We start from the raw sequence: 17,599 nt of genomic DNA on the forward strand, positions 1-17,599 counted from the left end.
GTTTGCACCATTGTAAGAAGACAGGAATCCTGACGACAACATGTAGTCCCTTTCCTTCTCTGTAACTCATGTCTCATGACACCCTCCCATCCTGGTGCAGCGACCGAATGACCGCAGGGCAACACTGACCCCCTGAGGTGGCAACAGGCCCAGCAGCTCTGATATATCCTTCCACTCATGTCTGATTCACACTATAGGGCTGACACAGACCAGCTCGGCTTTGCAACTATGCTGCATGTGTAACCAGTCCAGTTCAGCTTTGCTTGGCTTGCCTCGGTTCCAACCCAGCTTTGCTATATAGTGACTTTTATCATATTTTTAAAAAAACTTTTTTTTGTACAGAAAGTTCATACTATTATCACATATGACCGCCAAGCACGATTTTGACTTCAAATGCAACTTCAACTCCGACTCAGCTGTTCCACTGTTCATACCGGACCCTATTCCTTTGTTCAATGGGCTAGCAAAACGCTGCAGGCGTGGAAACGGGAGACGAGGTGAAGTCCTGGTGAAATTGAGGCGAAGAGAAAACCAGAACGGCACTCCTCTCTGTTCTATTGGCAATTGTCCAGTCACTGGAGAATAAGATGGATGAGCTTTGTTCGAGAGTCTCCTATCAGATAGACTTTAAAAGCTGCAATATTACATGTCTTGCTGAAACGTGTCTGGATGACGACACTATGCACGTAGTACTCAGTGGATTCTCCGTGCAACGACAGGATCGTACAGAGGCTTCGGAGAAGTCAAAAGGAGGTAGAGGGTGTTTTTTTTCCATGAATAACAACTGGTGTGCTGCTTCAAGTGTGAAGGAAATCTCAAGCTTTTGTTCACCTGATATAGAATACCTCATGGTAAGAGAGTTCTCATCCATAATTATTACAACTGTCTACATCCTGTCCCAAGCCAGCGCCACTCTGGCACTCAACAAACTTTATGGGGACATAAACAAGCAAGAAACTCCAGACAAGTCCCTCCCTCATCCTACCTTCGGCAAATCTGACCACGGCTCTATTCTCCTATTTACAAACAAATGCTAAAACAGGAAGTATAGTGATGCTACTCAATACGTAAGTGGTCAGATGAAGCAGATGTGACGCTACAAGACTGTTTTGCCAGTACATACTGGGATGTGTTGCGGGATTCATCCGATAGCATTGAGGAGTTTCCCACAACAGTCACAGGCTTCATCAACAAGTTCATAAACAATGTTGTCCCCCCCCAGTGACTATAAGGACGTATCCAATCCAAAAACCATGGATTACAGGCAATATCCGCACGGGGCTAAAGGTTAGAGCTACCGCTTACAAGGAACGGGACACGGACATGGACGCATACAAGAAAACCCACTATGACCTCCGACAAGACATCAAACATGTGAAAGGACAATATAGGAGGAAAGTAGAAGCCTATTACACTGGCTCTGACGCTCGTCGTATATGGCAGGGCTTGCAGACAATAACGGATTACAAAGGGAAACCCAACCATGAGTTGCCCAGTGATGCAGAACTCCCAAATGAACTAAATGTCTTTTATGCTCGTTCCGAGGAATATAACACTGTGCCTTGCGTGAAAGCCTCTGTTTTTCCGGATGACTGTGTGATCTCTCTCTCTCCGTAGCTAATGTGAGCCAAAACGTTTTAACAGGTTAACAATCACAAGGCCGTCGGGCCAGACGGAATACCAGCGGGCGTTCTCTAGACATGTACAGACCAGCTGGCAAGTGTCTTCACAGACATTTTCAATATATCCTTCTCCCAGTCTGTAATCCCAACATGCTTCAAGCTGACCACCATTGTCCCTGTTCCCAAGGGCTCCAAGGTAACCTGCCTAGATGACTATAGCCCTGTAGCACTCACATCTGTAATTAAGAAGTGCTTTGAAAGTCTGGCCATGACACACATCAACACTATCATTCCAGACAGACTAGACCCATTCCATTTCGCATACCACCTCAATAGATCCACAGATGACACAATCTCAATTGCACTTCACACTGCCCTCCCCCACCTGGACAAGAGGAGAAATAACTATGTGAGAATGCTGTTCATAGACTACAGCTCCGCGTTCAATAACAGTCTCCTCCAAGCTCATCACCAAGCTACGGACCCTGGGACAGAACCCCTCCCTCTGCAACTGGATCCTGGACTTCCTGACGGGCCGGCCCCAGGTGGTGAGGGTAGGCAACAACATCACCACCATGCTGACCCTCAACACGGGGGCCCCTCAGGGGTGTGTGCTCAGTCCCCTCCAGTACTCCCTGTTTACCCATGACTGCATGACCACGCATGAATCCAACACCATCATTAAGTTTGCTGACGTCACAACGGTGGTAGGCCTGATCACAGACAGCGCTGAGTCAGCCTACAGAGAGGTCAGGGACTTAGCAGTGTGGTGCCAGGACAGCAACCTCTCCTTCAACGTCAGTAAGACCAAGGAGCTGATTGTGGAGTATAGGAGAAGGAGGCGAGAGCACGCTCCCATCCACATTGACAGGGCTGTTCTACAGCTGCACCATCAAGAGCATCTTGACTGGCTGCATCACCGCTTGGTATGGCAAATGCACAGCCCTGGACCACAAAGTGCTACAGAGGGTGGTGTGGACTGTCCAGTACGGGGCCAAGCTCCCTGCTATCCAGGACCTCTATATCAGGCGGTGCCAGACTGCTAAATAGTCAATTAATGGTACCCAAACTATCTGCACAAACTCTATCTTGCACTGACCCTACGCACACACACTAGACCATATATACAAACCAAATACAGGGGACACCTCATTGACACTCCCACACAAAACCCACACACGTGCACTACATGCACACACACATAACACACATGCAGACCGACACAATACAAACACACATACATACCCATTACACACATACACACTCACACACACACACACACTTTTACACATCATTTGCTGCCGCTGCTCTGTTCTTTATTTTACTCTTATTATTATCTATCCTGATGCCTAGTCACTTTACCCTGCCTTCATGTACATATCTACCTCAAATACCTTATTATTATCTATCCTGATGCCTAGTCACTTTACCCTGCCTTCATGTACATATCTACCTCAAATACCTTATTATTATCTATCCTGATGCCTAGTCACTTTACCCTGCCTTCATGTACATATCTACCTCAAATACCTTATTATTATCTATCCTGATGCCTAGTCACTTTACCCTGCCTTCATGTACATATCTACCTCAAATACCTTTTTATTATCTATCCTGATGTCTAGTCACTTTACCCTGCCTTCATGTACATATCTACCTCAAATACCTTATTATTATCTATCCTGATGCCTAGTCACATTACCCTGCCTTCATGTACATATCTACCTCAAATACCTTATTATTATCTATCCTGATGCCTAGTCACATTACCCTGCCTTCATGTACATATCTACCTCAAATACCTTATTATTATCTATCCTGATGCCTAGTCACTTTACCCTGCCTTCATGTACATATCTACCTCAAATACCTTATTATTATCTATCCTGATGCCTAGTCACTTTACCCTGCCTTCATGCACATATCTACCTCAAATACCTTATTATTATCTATCCTGATGCCTAGTCACTTTACCCTGCCTTCATGTACATATCTACCTCAAATACCTTATTATTATCTATCCTGATGCCTAGTCACTTTACCCTGCCTTCATGTACATATCTACCTCAAATACCTTATTATTATCTATCCTGATGCCTAGTCACTTTACCCTGCCTTCATGTACATATCTACCTCAAATACCTTATTATATTATCTATCCTGATGCCTAGTCACATTACCCTGCCTTCATGTACATATCTACCTCAAATACCTTATTATTATCTATCCTGATGCCTAGTCACTTTACCCTGCCTTCATGTACATATCTACCTCAAATACCTTATTATTATCTATCCTGATGCCTAGTCACTTTACCCTGCCTTCATGTACATATCTACCTCAAATACCTTATTATTATCTATCCTGATGCCTAGTCACATTACCCTGCCTTCATGTACATATCTACCTCAAATACCTTATTATTATCTATCCTGATGCCTAGTCACATTACCCTGCCTTCATGTACATATCTACCTCAAATACCTTATTATTATCTATCCTGATGCCTAGTCACTTTACCCTGCCTTCATGTACATATCTACCTCAAATACCTTATTATTATCTATCCTGATGCCTAGTCACTTTACCCTGCCTTCATGCACATATCTACCTCAAATACCTTATTATTATCTATCCTGATGCCTAGTCACTTTACCCTGCCTTCATGTACATATCTACCTCAAATACCTTATTATTATCTATCCTGATGCCTAGTCACTTTACCCTGCCTTCATGTACATATCTACCTCAAATACCTTATTATTATCTATCCTGATGCCTAGTCACTTTACCCTGCCTTCATGTACATATCTACCTCAAATACCTTATTATTATCTATCCTGATGCCTAGTCACATTACCCTGCCTTCATGTACATATCTACCTCAAATACCTTATTATTATCTATCCTGATGCCTAGTCACTTTACCCTGCCTTCATGTACATATCTACCTCAAATACCTTATTATTATCTATCCTGATGCCTAGTCACTTTACCCTGCCTTCATGTACATATCTACCTCAAATACCTTATTATTATCTATCCTGATGCCTAGTCACATTACCCTGCCTTCATGTACATATCTACCTCAAATACCTTATTATTATCTATCCTGATGCCTAGTCACTTTACCCTGCCTTCATGTACATATCTACCTCAAATACCTCATACCTCTGCACATTGATCTGGTACTGGTACTCGCTGTACATACCTCTCCACATTGATCTGGTACTGGTACTCACTGTATATAGCTCTGCACATTGATCTGGTACTGGTACTCGCTGTATATACCTCTCCACATTGATCTGGTACTGGTACTCACTGTATATACCTCTCCACATTGATCTGGTACTGGTACTCACTGTATATAGCTCTGCACATTGATCTGGTACTGGTACTCACTGTATATACCTCTCCACATTGATCTGGTACTGGTACTCACTGTATATAGCTCTCCACATTGATCTGGTACTGGTACTCACTGTATATAGCTCTGCACATTGATCTGGTACTGGTACTCGCTGTATATACCTCTCCACATTGATCTGGTACTGGTACTCGCTGTATATAGCTCTCCACATTGATCTGGTACTGGTACTCACTGTATATAGCTCTCCACATTGATCTGGTACTGGTACTCACTGTATATAGCTCTGCACATTGATCTGGTACTGGTACTCGCTGTATATACCTCTCCACATTGATCTGGTACTGGTACTCGCTGTATATACCTCTCCACATTGATCTGGTACTGGTACTCGCTGTATATAGCTCTCCACATTGATCTGGTACTGGTACTCGCTGTATATAGCTCTCCACATTGATCTGGTACTGGTACTCACTGTATATAGCTCTCCACATTGATCTGGTACTGGTACTCACTGTATATAGCTCTGCACATTGATCTGGTACTGGTACTCGCTGTATATACCTCTCCACATTGATCTGGTACTGGTACTCGCTGTATATACCTCTCCACATTGATCTGGTACTGGTACTCGCTGTATATAGCTCTCCACATTGATCTGGTACTGGTACTCCCTGTATATAGCTCTCCACATTGATCTGGTACTGGTACTCCCTGTATATAGCTCCATTCTCATGTAATTTATTTTATTCCTCTTGTTACTATTTTATTTGTATTTTTATGGTTGTCTACACCAGTTGTTTTTTTGCGCATATGACAAATAAAAGTTCATTTGATTGGATTTTTGATGTACAATCTGTTGCTTAGCTCCCACTGAATCAACCGTTAAAACCAAATAGAAAATATTGACTCTTGAATCACGCAGGCTTTAAAAACAGAGTGATGCTATGACAAATTGACTCAGTTCCAGGGTGTAGATATAGATTAGTCAGATGGTACACATGGTTATAAGTCACAGATGGTGAGGACAGCTTTTCAGCAGTCAGTCTAAAGGCCCCGTTTGCCTGTGTCTTTGAGTGTGAGTGTATGAGTGTGTGTGGGTGTGTGTGTGTGCAGCCTCTGCTTCTTAATGTGAGAGGCTGAATGATAATGTGATGACAGGATTAGTGAGAGAGGTACAGATGCTCATACTTCTGAAACCCTAACAAAAGTTTATTACTAGAACAGGTGGCAGGCAAAATGACAGGTCAAGGGCAGGCAGTGTTCAGTAATCCAGATCAGAGTCCAAAAGGTACAGAACGGCAGGCAGTCTCAGGGCAGGCAGAATTTCCAATCCCGGGAAACCAGGAACTACAAACAGACAGGAGCAAGGGGAAAACCACTGGTAGGCAAGATGAACAAAACAAACTGGCCACAGATAAACAGAGAACACAGATATAAATACACAGGGGATAATGAGCGGAGATGGGAGACACCTGGTGGGGGGTGGAGACAAGCACAGAGACAGGTCAAACAGATCAGGGTGTGACACCCCCCCTATTTATTTGAAATCGCACTTGTCTTTTACTACTAGCACCAACTTTGCTGATAACTTTGTTATTGTGGAAAAATGTACCTGCTACGACTGTGATATGTAGTTGTCTCACCGAGCTATCTTAAGATGAATGCACTAATGCTGCATTTAGATGGTACGAGGTAGACCATAGTTGGCAAACCAAATGTCATTGTTTTCATTGAGAGCACGATGGTGAATGCCGTTGAGGTTGGCGTTGAATGCCATCAGCTGCCACGGTAGATAGAAGTCGCCGCCAGAGTTCAAATATTTAAACTTTTGCCGTCTGTGTTGTCTTTACACAGACTCAGCTCGTCCTTGGTGTCATGGGAGTGGATGTTGCGATCAACGAAATTAAGAGGAAGACGCCAACATATAGGGTAAGTACCTCACACATGCACGCAGCTCACATGCAGTAGAAATATCTTTACTTTTGTCACAGGTTTTAAGTCTCAACTCTGTCCCTACAGCTTGGAGCCAATGGATACACGTATGCAATCGACAAAAATGGCTATTTGCTCCTGCACCCCAACTTACAACCTAAGGTAGGACCCAAACTGTCCTCAAATCACTCCTACTGACTCTAGTTCTATATATCGTTTGTATTTCTCTGTTCTGGAGGTCTTGGATTTTCTACCCAGATACGGGTATTATTCCTGGTGTCTGGTTGGCTGCACGTCTCTCTCTCTCGCAGATCATTAACTTCAGAGAGCCTGTCACTCTGGACTTCCTGGATGCTGAGCTGGAGGACAGTAAAAAGGAGGAGGTAAAGACAGTGATCACCTGAACACCCACATATCTCTAACATTGTAACTACAACTGTATTACAGTGGTCCCGTGACCAAACTGTTGAATCAAATGTTACAGCTGGTTTTGGTTAGCGTAGAGGTAACTCTCCATCTCCATTTTGCCCTTGTCATTTCCTTCTCATTTTCTTTCTCCGTCTCATATTCTGTCTGTTTCTATCCCTCGCTCTCTCGCAGATCCGTCGTGACATGATTGATGGAAAATCAGGGCATAGGAAAATCAAGACCCTCATTAAGTCAGTTGATGAGGCAAGTCATCAATATGTGAGGCTCAGCCATGAGCCGTGCCGTGCCGTGCCGGTACCATCCAGAATAACTTGAGTTAGGACTACCGTACAACTTGTTGTACTACAGTTCAAGTTGTTTTTGAGGAAGAGATTCTTTATATATACGGTGCCTTCGGAAAGTATTCAGACCCCTTGACTTTTTCCACATTTAGTTACGTTACAGCTTCATTCTAAAATGTAACAAATATTTTTTTTGTCCCTCTTCAATGTACACGCAATACCCCTTAATGACAAAGTAAATACAGGGTATTACACATTGTCGCTAATTTATAACAAGTACAAAAAACTTAAATAGCATATTTACATAAGCACCTTTGGCAGTGATTACAGCATTGAGTCTTCTTGGGTATGACGCTGCAAGCTTGGCACACCTGTATTTGGGGAGTTTTTCCAATTCTTCTCTGCAGGTCCTCTCAAGCTCTGCCAGGTTGGATGGGGAGCATCGCTGCACAGCTATTTTCAGGTCTCTCCAGTGATGTTTGATCGAATTCAAGTCTGAGCTACGGCCCGGCCACACAAGGACATTCAGATACTTGTCCCGAAGTCACTCCTGCATTGTCTTGGCTGTGTGCTTCGGGTTGTTGTCCTGTTGGAAGGTGAACCTTCACCCCAGTCTGAGGTTCTGAGCACTCTGGAACAGGTTTTCATCAAGGGTCTCTCTATACTTTGCTCCGTTCATCTTTCCCTCGATTCTGACTAGTCTCCCAGCCCCTTCCTCTGAAAAACACAGCATGATGCTGCCACCACCATGCTTCACCATAAGGATGGTGGCAGGTTTCCTCCAGACGTGACATTTTTCATTCAGGCCAGAGAATCCCAATCTTGGTTTCATCAGACCAGAGAATCTTGTTTCTCATGGCCTGAGAGTCCTTTAGGTGCCTTTTGGCAAACTCCAAGCGGGCTGTCATGTGCCTTTTACTGAGGAGAGGCTTCTGTCTGGCCACTCTTCCGTAAAGGCATGATTGGTGGAGTGCTGCAGAGATGGTTGTCTTTGTGGAAGGTTCTCCCAGCTCCACGGAGGAACTCTAGAGCTCTGTCAGAGTGGTACCCTTCCCCAGATCTGTTCCTCATCACAATCCTGTCTCAGAGCTCTACGGACTATTCCTTCCATCTCATGGCCTGGTTTTTGCTCTGAAATGCACTGTCAACTGTGGGACCTTATATAGACAGGTGTGCCTTTCCAAATCATGAATGTAATTTAACACAGGTGGACCTCAATTAAGTTATTGAGTATTGTGTGTATATTGCTGAAGATTTGTAAAACATTTTTTTGTCCATTTTAGAATAAAGCTGTAACGTAACAAAAAGTGGAAAAAGTCAAGGGGTCTGAATTCTTTCCAAAGGCACTGTATATGCATATATATATATATATGTATGTCTGTGCGTTACTTAGATTTAGTCTTTTTCAAAACAATACAGCAAAATTGAGGAAGGGATTCTGATGCTGATCAGAGTGTTGTTGTCTGATTGCAGAGGTACATTGATGAGGCTATGCGGACATACACCTGGACACCGGTGGAAGGCACAGATTACAGGTGGGTGCTAAGCAACCAGCCTTCATCTGGGTAGTATTCTCTAGAAACCAAACAGAGGGGAGGGACTACCTGAACTTGTCCAATAAGAAGCTCGTTTTTGTTGCAAGACGTTCTCCGTTGCAAAATAGTTTGCTACAGTTTCCAACCGTATACGACCCTGGCGGTAAGACTGAGACCTGGAGGTGAGTTCAGACCCCCTGTGACCCTGTGGATAAAGATCTACAACCCATCTCTACATCTCAGAAACGTGCTTTTGACGAGTGTCATTTATCAACCACTGGTGTGTAGAAATTCAGAGATATGGGCTCCGTCTATCAACCATGAGTATCCACAAAATCTGCTTTCTGCATCGTGGATTATTCACTGAAATCACCACAAATGAAGACACACACTCCTTTCTCTTGTAAAATAACTGTAATGGGATCATAAGCACAACATAACTGCATGCTCTGTGCATTGTATCCATCTCCAAGTGACATTATAACACCATTTCCTCCAGGCAACACTTTGCAAATTACATTTTATGATATTCAATAGACCTCGAAATGTTTTTTTTTTATAAATGTATTTTTTTTTAATCTCTGTTGGCTAGGAGCCAGGTGTTGGTTTCTGTGGAGCCAGCTGACTTGAACACGGTCCCACTCTTCAGTTCTATTAGCACATCGTTAAGCTGAAACAGTTGCTGCGTTTCTCTGATCATTTAAACCTCTTGTGTTGTTTTGAGTGCAGGTTGTTCACACCTCCCGATTAGAGAATGCTGTCATTTGTGTCCAAGGCGAAGGCTCTGTGTGTGGCGCGTGCGCGTGCGCGTGTGTATTAGGACTTAAATACTAGGATGCTGATGTTGCTCTGTGTCTGCCTCACCACTCCAGTCTCGGGCTGGTTCTGCCCACGTACAGTGAGAACCACATCAAGGCTAACCTGAGTGACCAGATCCTGCAGGTGCAGTGTAAGTACCAGGAGACACCCAACACCAGCCCTCTCTCTCTACTCTTTCTCTCTCTCCCAAATTTGACCTTACGCCCCCCCCCCCTTACTAAGTCCTGCCTCCGGGGTCTCCAGCGAACACCATCGCAGGGGCGATCAGAGTGGAGCATTCCTCTACACCCCTCTCCTCTCCTCTACCCCCATCTCCTCCCCTGTGACAGGGACATCTTGGGAGTGAAGCTCTTTCATCTCCCCCTCCCCCTCTATCTACCCTCCTGTCTTCATACTGTGCTGTACACTATGGTGATTTTTTTTCTTCACAACTGTTGAAGAAAAAATCGGAAAATGACAGAAAGGTGAAAGCTGTGGTTTTACTGTGTTATTAAGGTGAAAATAATGGTGTCTATGTGCTATTATTTTTCTTTGCCAAATGCTCTCGCCTCTTCTCCACCAACAAGCAATGATTCTGAAGCGTCTGTGTTTGAAACTTTTTTGATGCTTCCAAACCGGTGAAAACAGGCATGCTTTTCACTCTTTTCTCTCGTGTTTTGATTATGATTTCTATTGAGTTGTGTTCCTGTTGAGTTCCTAGATGTGTGATTATTTTCTGTTGGACTGTTCCTTGTTGCTGTTTTGTATTTAGCTTTGGAATCATTCAGTAGATAAACTCCCACGGCCCGTGACGAGGGTCTGTCCTTCCTCTGTGGGAGTTTGAGTTTCGTGGGTCTCAATGGGGACACCTGTTGTCTCTCTCATGCTTTCTTTCTCCAGACCCTGTTGCTCCGCTCTTCTCCTGGTTCGTTGTGTTCTGTTTATTTTGGGAACCTCCATGGTTGACTTTCTCAGTTCTGTTTTTTTTTTGTCCTTTACTGTTTCTTCTTTCGTTCTGTTTCTCGACTTCCTGGTTTTCCTTTGTCCTCATTCTGTTCAGTTTCTTGTTTGCTCTTGCAAAAAAGGTGTTTGTTCTTCATTTATTTTCATTTATCGTCTGTTTGACTTAATTGGTTTCTTTCTTTTGAAGAAGCAATATTTTTATTCAAATAATAATTGAATAAAATATTGTCTGTGACCCCCCCCTCCCCCTCCCCCTACCCCCTGTTTCTTTTCTTGCTCACTACTTCTCTGACGGATCCACACAGTTCCATACACGAAGGGCAAGTATACTCCATGTTGGTCCACATTCCCTACCTTTACCTCCTACTCCCTACTGCTGCCTCTTCCCACACCTCAACCTCCTCCCACCCTCGCTGCCCCCCCCACCCTCACCTGTCCTAGCCTGCTTGCCTCTGTTCCTGCCCGTCTTGCCTTCAAGACCCTCCTCTTCCTCCTCCTCGTTCTCCTCTTCCTCCTCACTCTCCACCCACCCACCCTCCTGCTGCAGCTTAGACCCCATCTCTTTCACGATGGCTCCTCCAGTCTCCAACCTCACCCCCACGTCTCTGGTGCTTCAGTCACTCTCAGGTCTCTAACACCCCCAAACAGCCAAAGAAGACAGCTAATATCCACGTTCTCTGTTAAAACCTTTTTGTATTTCGTCCCTCTACACCTCCCCTCTGTGGATAGCTCTCTGGCTGTGTCTCACTTTACTATCCTTCGCTCTCTCTCTCTCTCTTTCCTTTTTTTCCTCCTCCCCTCCAACTCTCTGTGTCCCTTTCTCTCTGTATTTCTCTCCCTCCATCTCTCTGTCTCTCTCCCTGTCTTACAATGCCATTGTAGCTGAAAGGATGTCTTAACTCTCACACCAGTGTACAGGAGTTGAGGGAGCCGCCATCGCTTCCAAAAGTCCCGGTGGAGCTAAGGACGTTCTCCATCTTAACTGTCCTCACACTAGAGCAGGCGAAAGCCTCCCTGTATTGTTAAAGCCTATATTGTCATTATAACGTAGTTCAACAAACTGAAGTTAACCACATTGTTTTATATGAGTATAACTAAGGCTGGTCCTATTTGAGTCTCATTTGAGTCCATTTATCCCCCCCCCCCCCCATGGTAGTACGTCTAAGAATGTCACAGCGGTTTATTAACTATTTACAACATCATCGTGATTGCTGCATTTAGGCTATTAATATGTTAGCTTGACTAAGGCCACCTGCAGTTTTAGCCAAGCGTTTTAAGCCCAGGTGATTTAGTCCCCATGTTAGCCTTGAGGTTACTTAGCATGTTACCTACTGAAGTTGAGCCCATATTAGAACAACAGACTGTGTTAGTTAGCTCAACTGAATTGTTTTTTCCATGTTAGCCTTACTAAGCTTGTTTAGCATGTTAGCGTTCCTGAAGTTGACTCCGTATTAGAACAACAGGCTGTGTTAGTTAGCTCAACTGAATTGTTTGCCCATGTTACAGTAGCTAGTGTTAGTGCTGCTGACGGATCTCTTTAGGGCCACACTGTGGACCACCCTGGTCCTCTCATGTTGTCGGGTATGTGGCAGAGCGCCCCGTGGCGCCTGCCTCGTGTGTCGTCCCTCTGTAACCCCTGTCTCCATCAGCTTGTCTCCTTCCTCCCCCTATCAGCCCTCAGACTGCTGGGGGAACGGCCCTCTACTTCCTCCTAAAAAACAACCATGACCCGGATGTGCACGGCACTGTGGGCGCGACACTACCTGGGCACTCGTAGAACTGCAGTCAGGCCTTCAATTCATTCGTTGTCAAATATCTACGTCTCATCTACTTTCTCATGGTTTATAGAGATGATCTGAAATGTAAAGGAAGTCAGATAACAATAGATATATTGCTGTATTTAATGAGGTTCAGAGAATCATAGATATAACAAAAAACGTATTTATCTGAATAAAAACAAATTAGGTTAGCTTACTAGAGGTAAAGCACGTTGCCCATTGATATGCCCTTCACAATGCAATGCATCTCCCCTGATTGTGTGTCTCTCTGAGCCGTGTCCCCTGCCAGTCTGAGGGGTGACCACTTCCATCAGGACCCCTGTGCCACCACCTCTCCCTGCAATAGTTGGCCATGTTGATGCCTGCCTGTGAAATGCACTCATTATGGGTTCATCTGTCTGAGAACTCACTTCCCGTCATGGTGTGTGATGGGAGTCAGTTCTCCGACTTTAAAAAAAGAACAGTTAACTTCAAAATCAAATCACAATGGTTGGCTTGATCTGGTGACGATTTTTCAATGGTGATGAACTAAAGTGGAAAATGAGTAAGAAAGTGAGTGCTGGTTGAAACTGTTAAAGGCAGAGTCAGGTTGCATTTGAGGCACCATATTGGCTAATGCTGGTGTATCCCCCATGATTCCTCTTCGGTGTTGCTATGGTAACTCCCTTCCGCGCTCCCTGCACCCTGAAGAACAGCCGCTGTGTACCCAGAGTGCCCCACTGCTCGGCTCATGGCTCTTCCCAGATAATCTTCCCCTTTCTGTTGCAGATTTTGAATCTCTGCTGCCAAACAGTTTTGAGTCTGAAGGACATGTATTCATAGCTCCCAGGTAGCCCTGTGTGAATGCTTGCTGTCTTCCCATTTGTTTTGATGGTCCACACTGTGGTGTTTATTCACCACCTTCAGCCCACAGCATTACCCTGTTTATTATCCATCACCTTCCGCCCACAGCATTACCCTGTTTATTATCCACCACCTTCAGCCCACAGCATTACCCTGTTTATTATCCACCACCTTCAGCCCACAGCATTACCCTGTTTATTATCCGCCACCTTCAGCCCACGACATTACCCTGTTTATTATCCATCACCTTCCGCCCACAGCATTACCCTGTTTATTATCCACCACCTTCAGCCCACAGCATTACCCTGTTTATTATCCACCACCTTCAGCCCACAGCATTACCCTGTTTATTATCCACCACCTTCAACCCACAGCATTACCCTGTTTATTATCCACCGCCTTCAGCCCACGACATTACCCTGTTTAATATCCATCACCTTCCGCCCACAGCATTACCCTGTTTATTATCCACCACCACCACCACGCCCAAACCCCAATCCCTCAACCCCCAACACTTCAACGTCACACCAATAAGTCTCCTCAGCCACGGGTCATCTGTTATTGTCAGTCACACCTCTCATTTTTCTTCTTGTGGGGTTCAAGACTGTGCTTTTGATTATGTTGTTGTTATTGTTGCTGTTGTTGCTGTTGGTTTTCTCATATCCTGGTTTGACTTTGTGTGTTTTTTGTTGACAAAGTGAGAAGTGTGACGACACTTTTGTTTTTATTTAGCTGATTCTGAAAACAACATCATTTATAGAGCCCACTTATTTGGAATTTCAGTGCATTCAACCCTTCTCCCTTCCCGCCCAAGTAACCCCTCCCATCCCAAAACGGACCCTTCCTGCCCCAAGCACCGATCCTGTGCTCCCACACACCTTTTGCATGTCGCCCGTTGGTGCTGCATGGTTTTGTGTGTGTGTGTTTGCATATTCCAGAGGTTGTTCAGTATGTAATCTTGAGAAAAATAAAGATAAAGATATAACGTTAACGGGTATATATATAAAAAAAAAGTGACTGAAAATCCCTCCATTTGCATGTTTTCTTTTTGCCGTGATCAGACCTTCATCCTGTAAGCTCCCAGCTCTGTGCTGAGAGACTGACAAGTGTATTCACTCAGTCTGCTGTCAGTGTGTGCTGCGTTCACCAGCCCTCCTCTATGCCATATTTCACTCTGACAGCCCGTCTCGTCAGCATGTTTGAATATCCTGACAACCGCAGGACATGCATGAGTTCTATGAGTGTGCTGTGAGAGTGTTTGGGAATGGGCATTCGGGTTCATGCATTGTAAATCAGTGCCGTCCGTATCCCGCCTCAAAGGATATACTGTAAGAGGCAAGTGGGAAGCAAGACACTGTATGTTTGTGTTTGTTCTCGACTGTTGTCGGGGCTAAAAAAATGTCTCCGCTGACTGTCCTCAGGGAATACTGCAATGAGCTGGAGCTCTCCAACAACAACACTGACTTCCTGCTCAACTTCATCGCTCTCATGGAGAAGGTGACTCCTGACTCCAAACAATGTGAGTCCCTCCACTTCCCTCGGGAGAGACGACCTCTCTTTTCTTACCGCAGCCTCGTCATTTGTGGAAATGTAATGGCAGGATCAGAGTTCTCATTGTTTACGGGGTTTTTTTACCTCCATGCGCAGTGTTTGAATTGCACAATCTCAATCAACAATTTGCTGACCATCATAATGCCTCTTAAAGCATGTCCCCTTCCTCCCTGTGGTCTAAAACAGGTGACAACCTGCTCCTTCATAACCTCATCCTGGACACGGGCATCATCAGACAGCTGGTGGAGAAGGTGTGGAAGACCAAAGACCTCACCACGTGAGTAGAGGACTGCATGTGTACTATTTGTTTGTGTACTTCCTGTATTCTCACGCTCCTGTTCTGGTTTGCAGATATGGCTTTTTGGCAGTGTTTGCTGCAACTGATGGAGGGATTACAAGAGTTTTTCCCAACAAGTGAGTATTTCACTAATCTACCTAACTTTCCTTCAAAGTTGTATGTACAGTACATTGCATATAAAGCCTCCCAAACATTTGTTTTAAACATTGGACCAACTTCAAGTGCCAAAGGCAAGTGCCTAAAATGTATCAAAAATTTTACGTTTTCATCATCTTGCTTATAAACAAACACAAAAACCGGTACTAAATATCCAGGATAGTTGGGACCAAGGCAGCCGCCGTTATACTTTACAGTTTAGTAGCTTCTTGCCCTGGCTCTGTCCATGACTTTTAATGTCGTGCTCATCCTCAGGGCTGCTGAGACCTGGGAGGAGGACCCTGAGCCTTTTAACGCCAGCTATTACCGCCGTAGTCTGGACAACAAGGGCTACATCTTCAGAGCGCCTTATCGCACCTGTGAGTAATCATCTGTCTCACCACCACCCAGGCGCTACTACTAACATCCTTATGGGATCTGTTTATGTTGACTTGTTTGTTGTTTTCTCCATCCCTTCCTGTCTCCTCTGTGTCTCCTCCTTCTCCTCCTCTATCCATCCTGTCTCCTCTGTATGCTTCCTCTTGCTCCTCCTCCTCCTCTTCCTCTATCCCTCCTGTCTCCTCTTGCTCCTCCTCTTCCTCCTTCTCCTCTTCCAATACAGTGAATGATGAGCTGCTGAATCCAGAGAACGACACCATAGGGATCCTGGTCAGCACTGCAGTGGAGATCACAGTGGGAGGGAAGACAATCAAACCTGCAGGTGGGCCGTCTACGCTCCGCCCCACACCCGGGGCTCTGGGACTCTAGGAGGGAAGGGTTCATTAGCATTGGTGGAGGCATGATGAGTAGTATGCTTTGTTACTCAACTGCAGGCATAGTAGGAATTTGGAGGGAAACAGTAGGAGGAAAATCTCTCTCTCTCTCTCTCTCTCTCTCTCTCTCTCTCTCTCTCTCTCTCTCTCTCCACCCTCTCTCATGTCTTTAGGAATATCTCAATGTCTCTCCCTCTGTGTATGACTAGTGGTTGGAGTAAAGCTGGATCTTGAGGCCTGGGTGGACAAATTCAAGATCCTGGCTAGCAACCAAACAAGTCCAACAAGTGACAACCGCCAAGTCCAACAAACGGTAACAAACATAAGGACAAGCAGGAATTGAACCCACACAAAAACATATGAAATTCAAAACGTTAGCCGACCCTTGATGATTATTTGATCTTGGCAGTGTGGACCGACCAGCGGCTGTGAGATGGACTGTGACGCCAACAGCGAAGTAAGATTAGAAATAACGTTACTATCGCGCTTTTAATGGTAGAATATGCTTGAAACTCAGATATCGTTTCGAGTTAAACAGACTTCCAGTGGGGGGGGTCGTCATTATTGTCCATCTGTGCCTCTATCTGCAGGACCTGCTGTGTTACCTGGTGGATGACGGTGGTTTCCTGGTCATGTCTAATCAGAAGGACTACTGGAACAAGGTGACATGTCCCGACAGTTTAATACTGAGCTTTATTGAAGCCAGTCTATCCTTGACCTACCGTATATCACAAAAGTGAGTACACCCCTCACAATTTTGTAAATATTTGAGTATATACTTTCATGTGACAACACTGAAGAAATGACACTTTGCTCCAATGTAAAGTAGCGAGTGTACAGCTTGTATAACAGTGTACATTTGCTGTCCCCTCAAAATAACTCAACACACAGCCATTAATGTCTAAACCGCTGGCAACAGAAGTGAGTACACCCCCTAAGTGAAAATGTCCAAATTGGGCCCAAAGTGACAATATTGTGTGTGGCCACCATCATTTTCCAGCACTGCATTAACCCTCTTGGGCATGATGTTCACCAGAGCTGGAGACATGCTTGGCCAGTCCATCACCTTTACCCTCAGCTTCTTTAGCAAGGCAGTGGTCGTCTTGGAGGTGTGTTTGGGGTCGTTTTCATGTTGGAATACTGCCCTGCGGCCCAGCCTCCGAAGGGAGGGGATCATGCTCTGCTTCAGTATGTCACAGTACATGTTGGCATTCATGGTTCCCTCAATGAACTGTAGCTCCCCAGTGCCGGCAGCACTCATGCAGTCCCAGACCATGACACTCCCACCACC

General features: G+C 44.9%; 1 protein-coding gene across 2 annotated transcripts in view; it reads left to right on the forward strand.

The window, feature by feature from the left end:
• The window catches only part of LOC124031552 (voltage-dependent calcium channel subunit alpha-2/delta-2-like), a 302,484-nt gene that overhangs the window by 275,898 nt on the left and 8,987 nt on the right, over positions 1–17,599 (forward strand). The window contains exons 16-31 of one of the 2 annotated variants that reach the window (XM_046342944.1): positions 6,847–6,921; positions 7,012–7,086; positions 7,236–7,307; positions 7,525–7,596; positions 9,108–9,169; positions 10,042–10,118; positions 11,236–11,250; positions 13,477–13,537; positions 14,973–15,070; positions 15,289–15,379; positions 15,454–15,516; positions 15,812–15,915; positions 16,158–16,256; positions 16,518–16,621; positions 16,718–16,765; positions 16,899–16,970. In XM_046342944.1, coding sequence (XP_046198900.1) covers positions 6,847–6,921; positions 7,012–7,086; positions 7,236–7,307; positions 7,525–7,596; positions 9,108–9,169; positions 10,042–10,118; positions 11,236–11,250; positions 13,477–13,537; positions 14,973–15,070; positions 15,289–15,379; positions 15,454–15,516; positions 15,812–15,915; positions 16,158–16,256; positions 16,518–16,621; positions 16,718–16,765; positions 16,899–16,970 — 1,188 coding nt within the window. The remainder of the gene's footprint in view (positions 1–6,846; positions 6,922–7,011; positions 7,087–7,235; positions 7,308–7,524; positions 7,597–9,107; positions 9,170–10,041; positions 10,119–11,235; positions 11,251–13,476; positions 13,538–14,972; positions 15,071–15,288; positions 15,380–15,453; positions 15,517–15,811; positions 15,916–16,157; positions 16,257–16,517; positions 16,622–16,717; positions 16,766–16,898; positions 16,971–17,599) is intronic. The other variant, XM_046342945.1, reaches the window with a different exon arrangement.

This window comes from Oncorhynchus gorbuscha, linkage group LG03 (genome assembly GCF_021184085.1).
Source record: "Oncorhynchus gorbuscha isolate QuinsamMale2020 ecotype Even-year linkage group LG03, OgorEven_v1.0, whole genome shotgun sequence".
Taxonomy (NCBI): domain Eukaryota; kingdom Metazoa; phylum Chordata; class Actinopteri; order Salmoniformes; family Salmonidae; genus Oncorhynchus; species Oncorhynchus gorbuscha.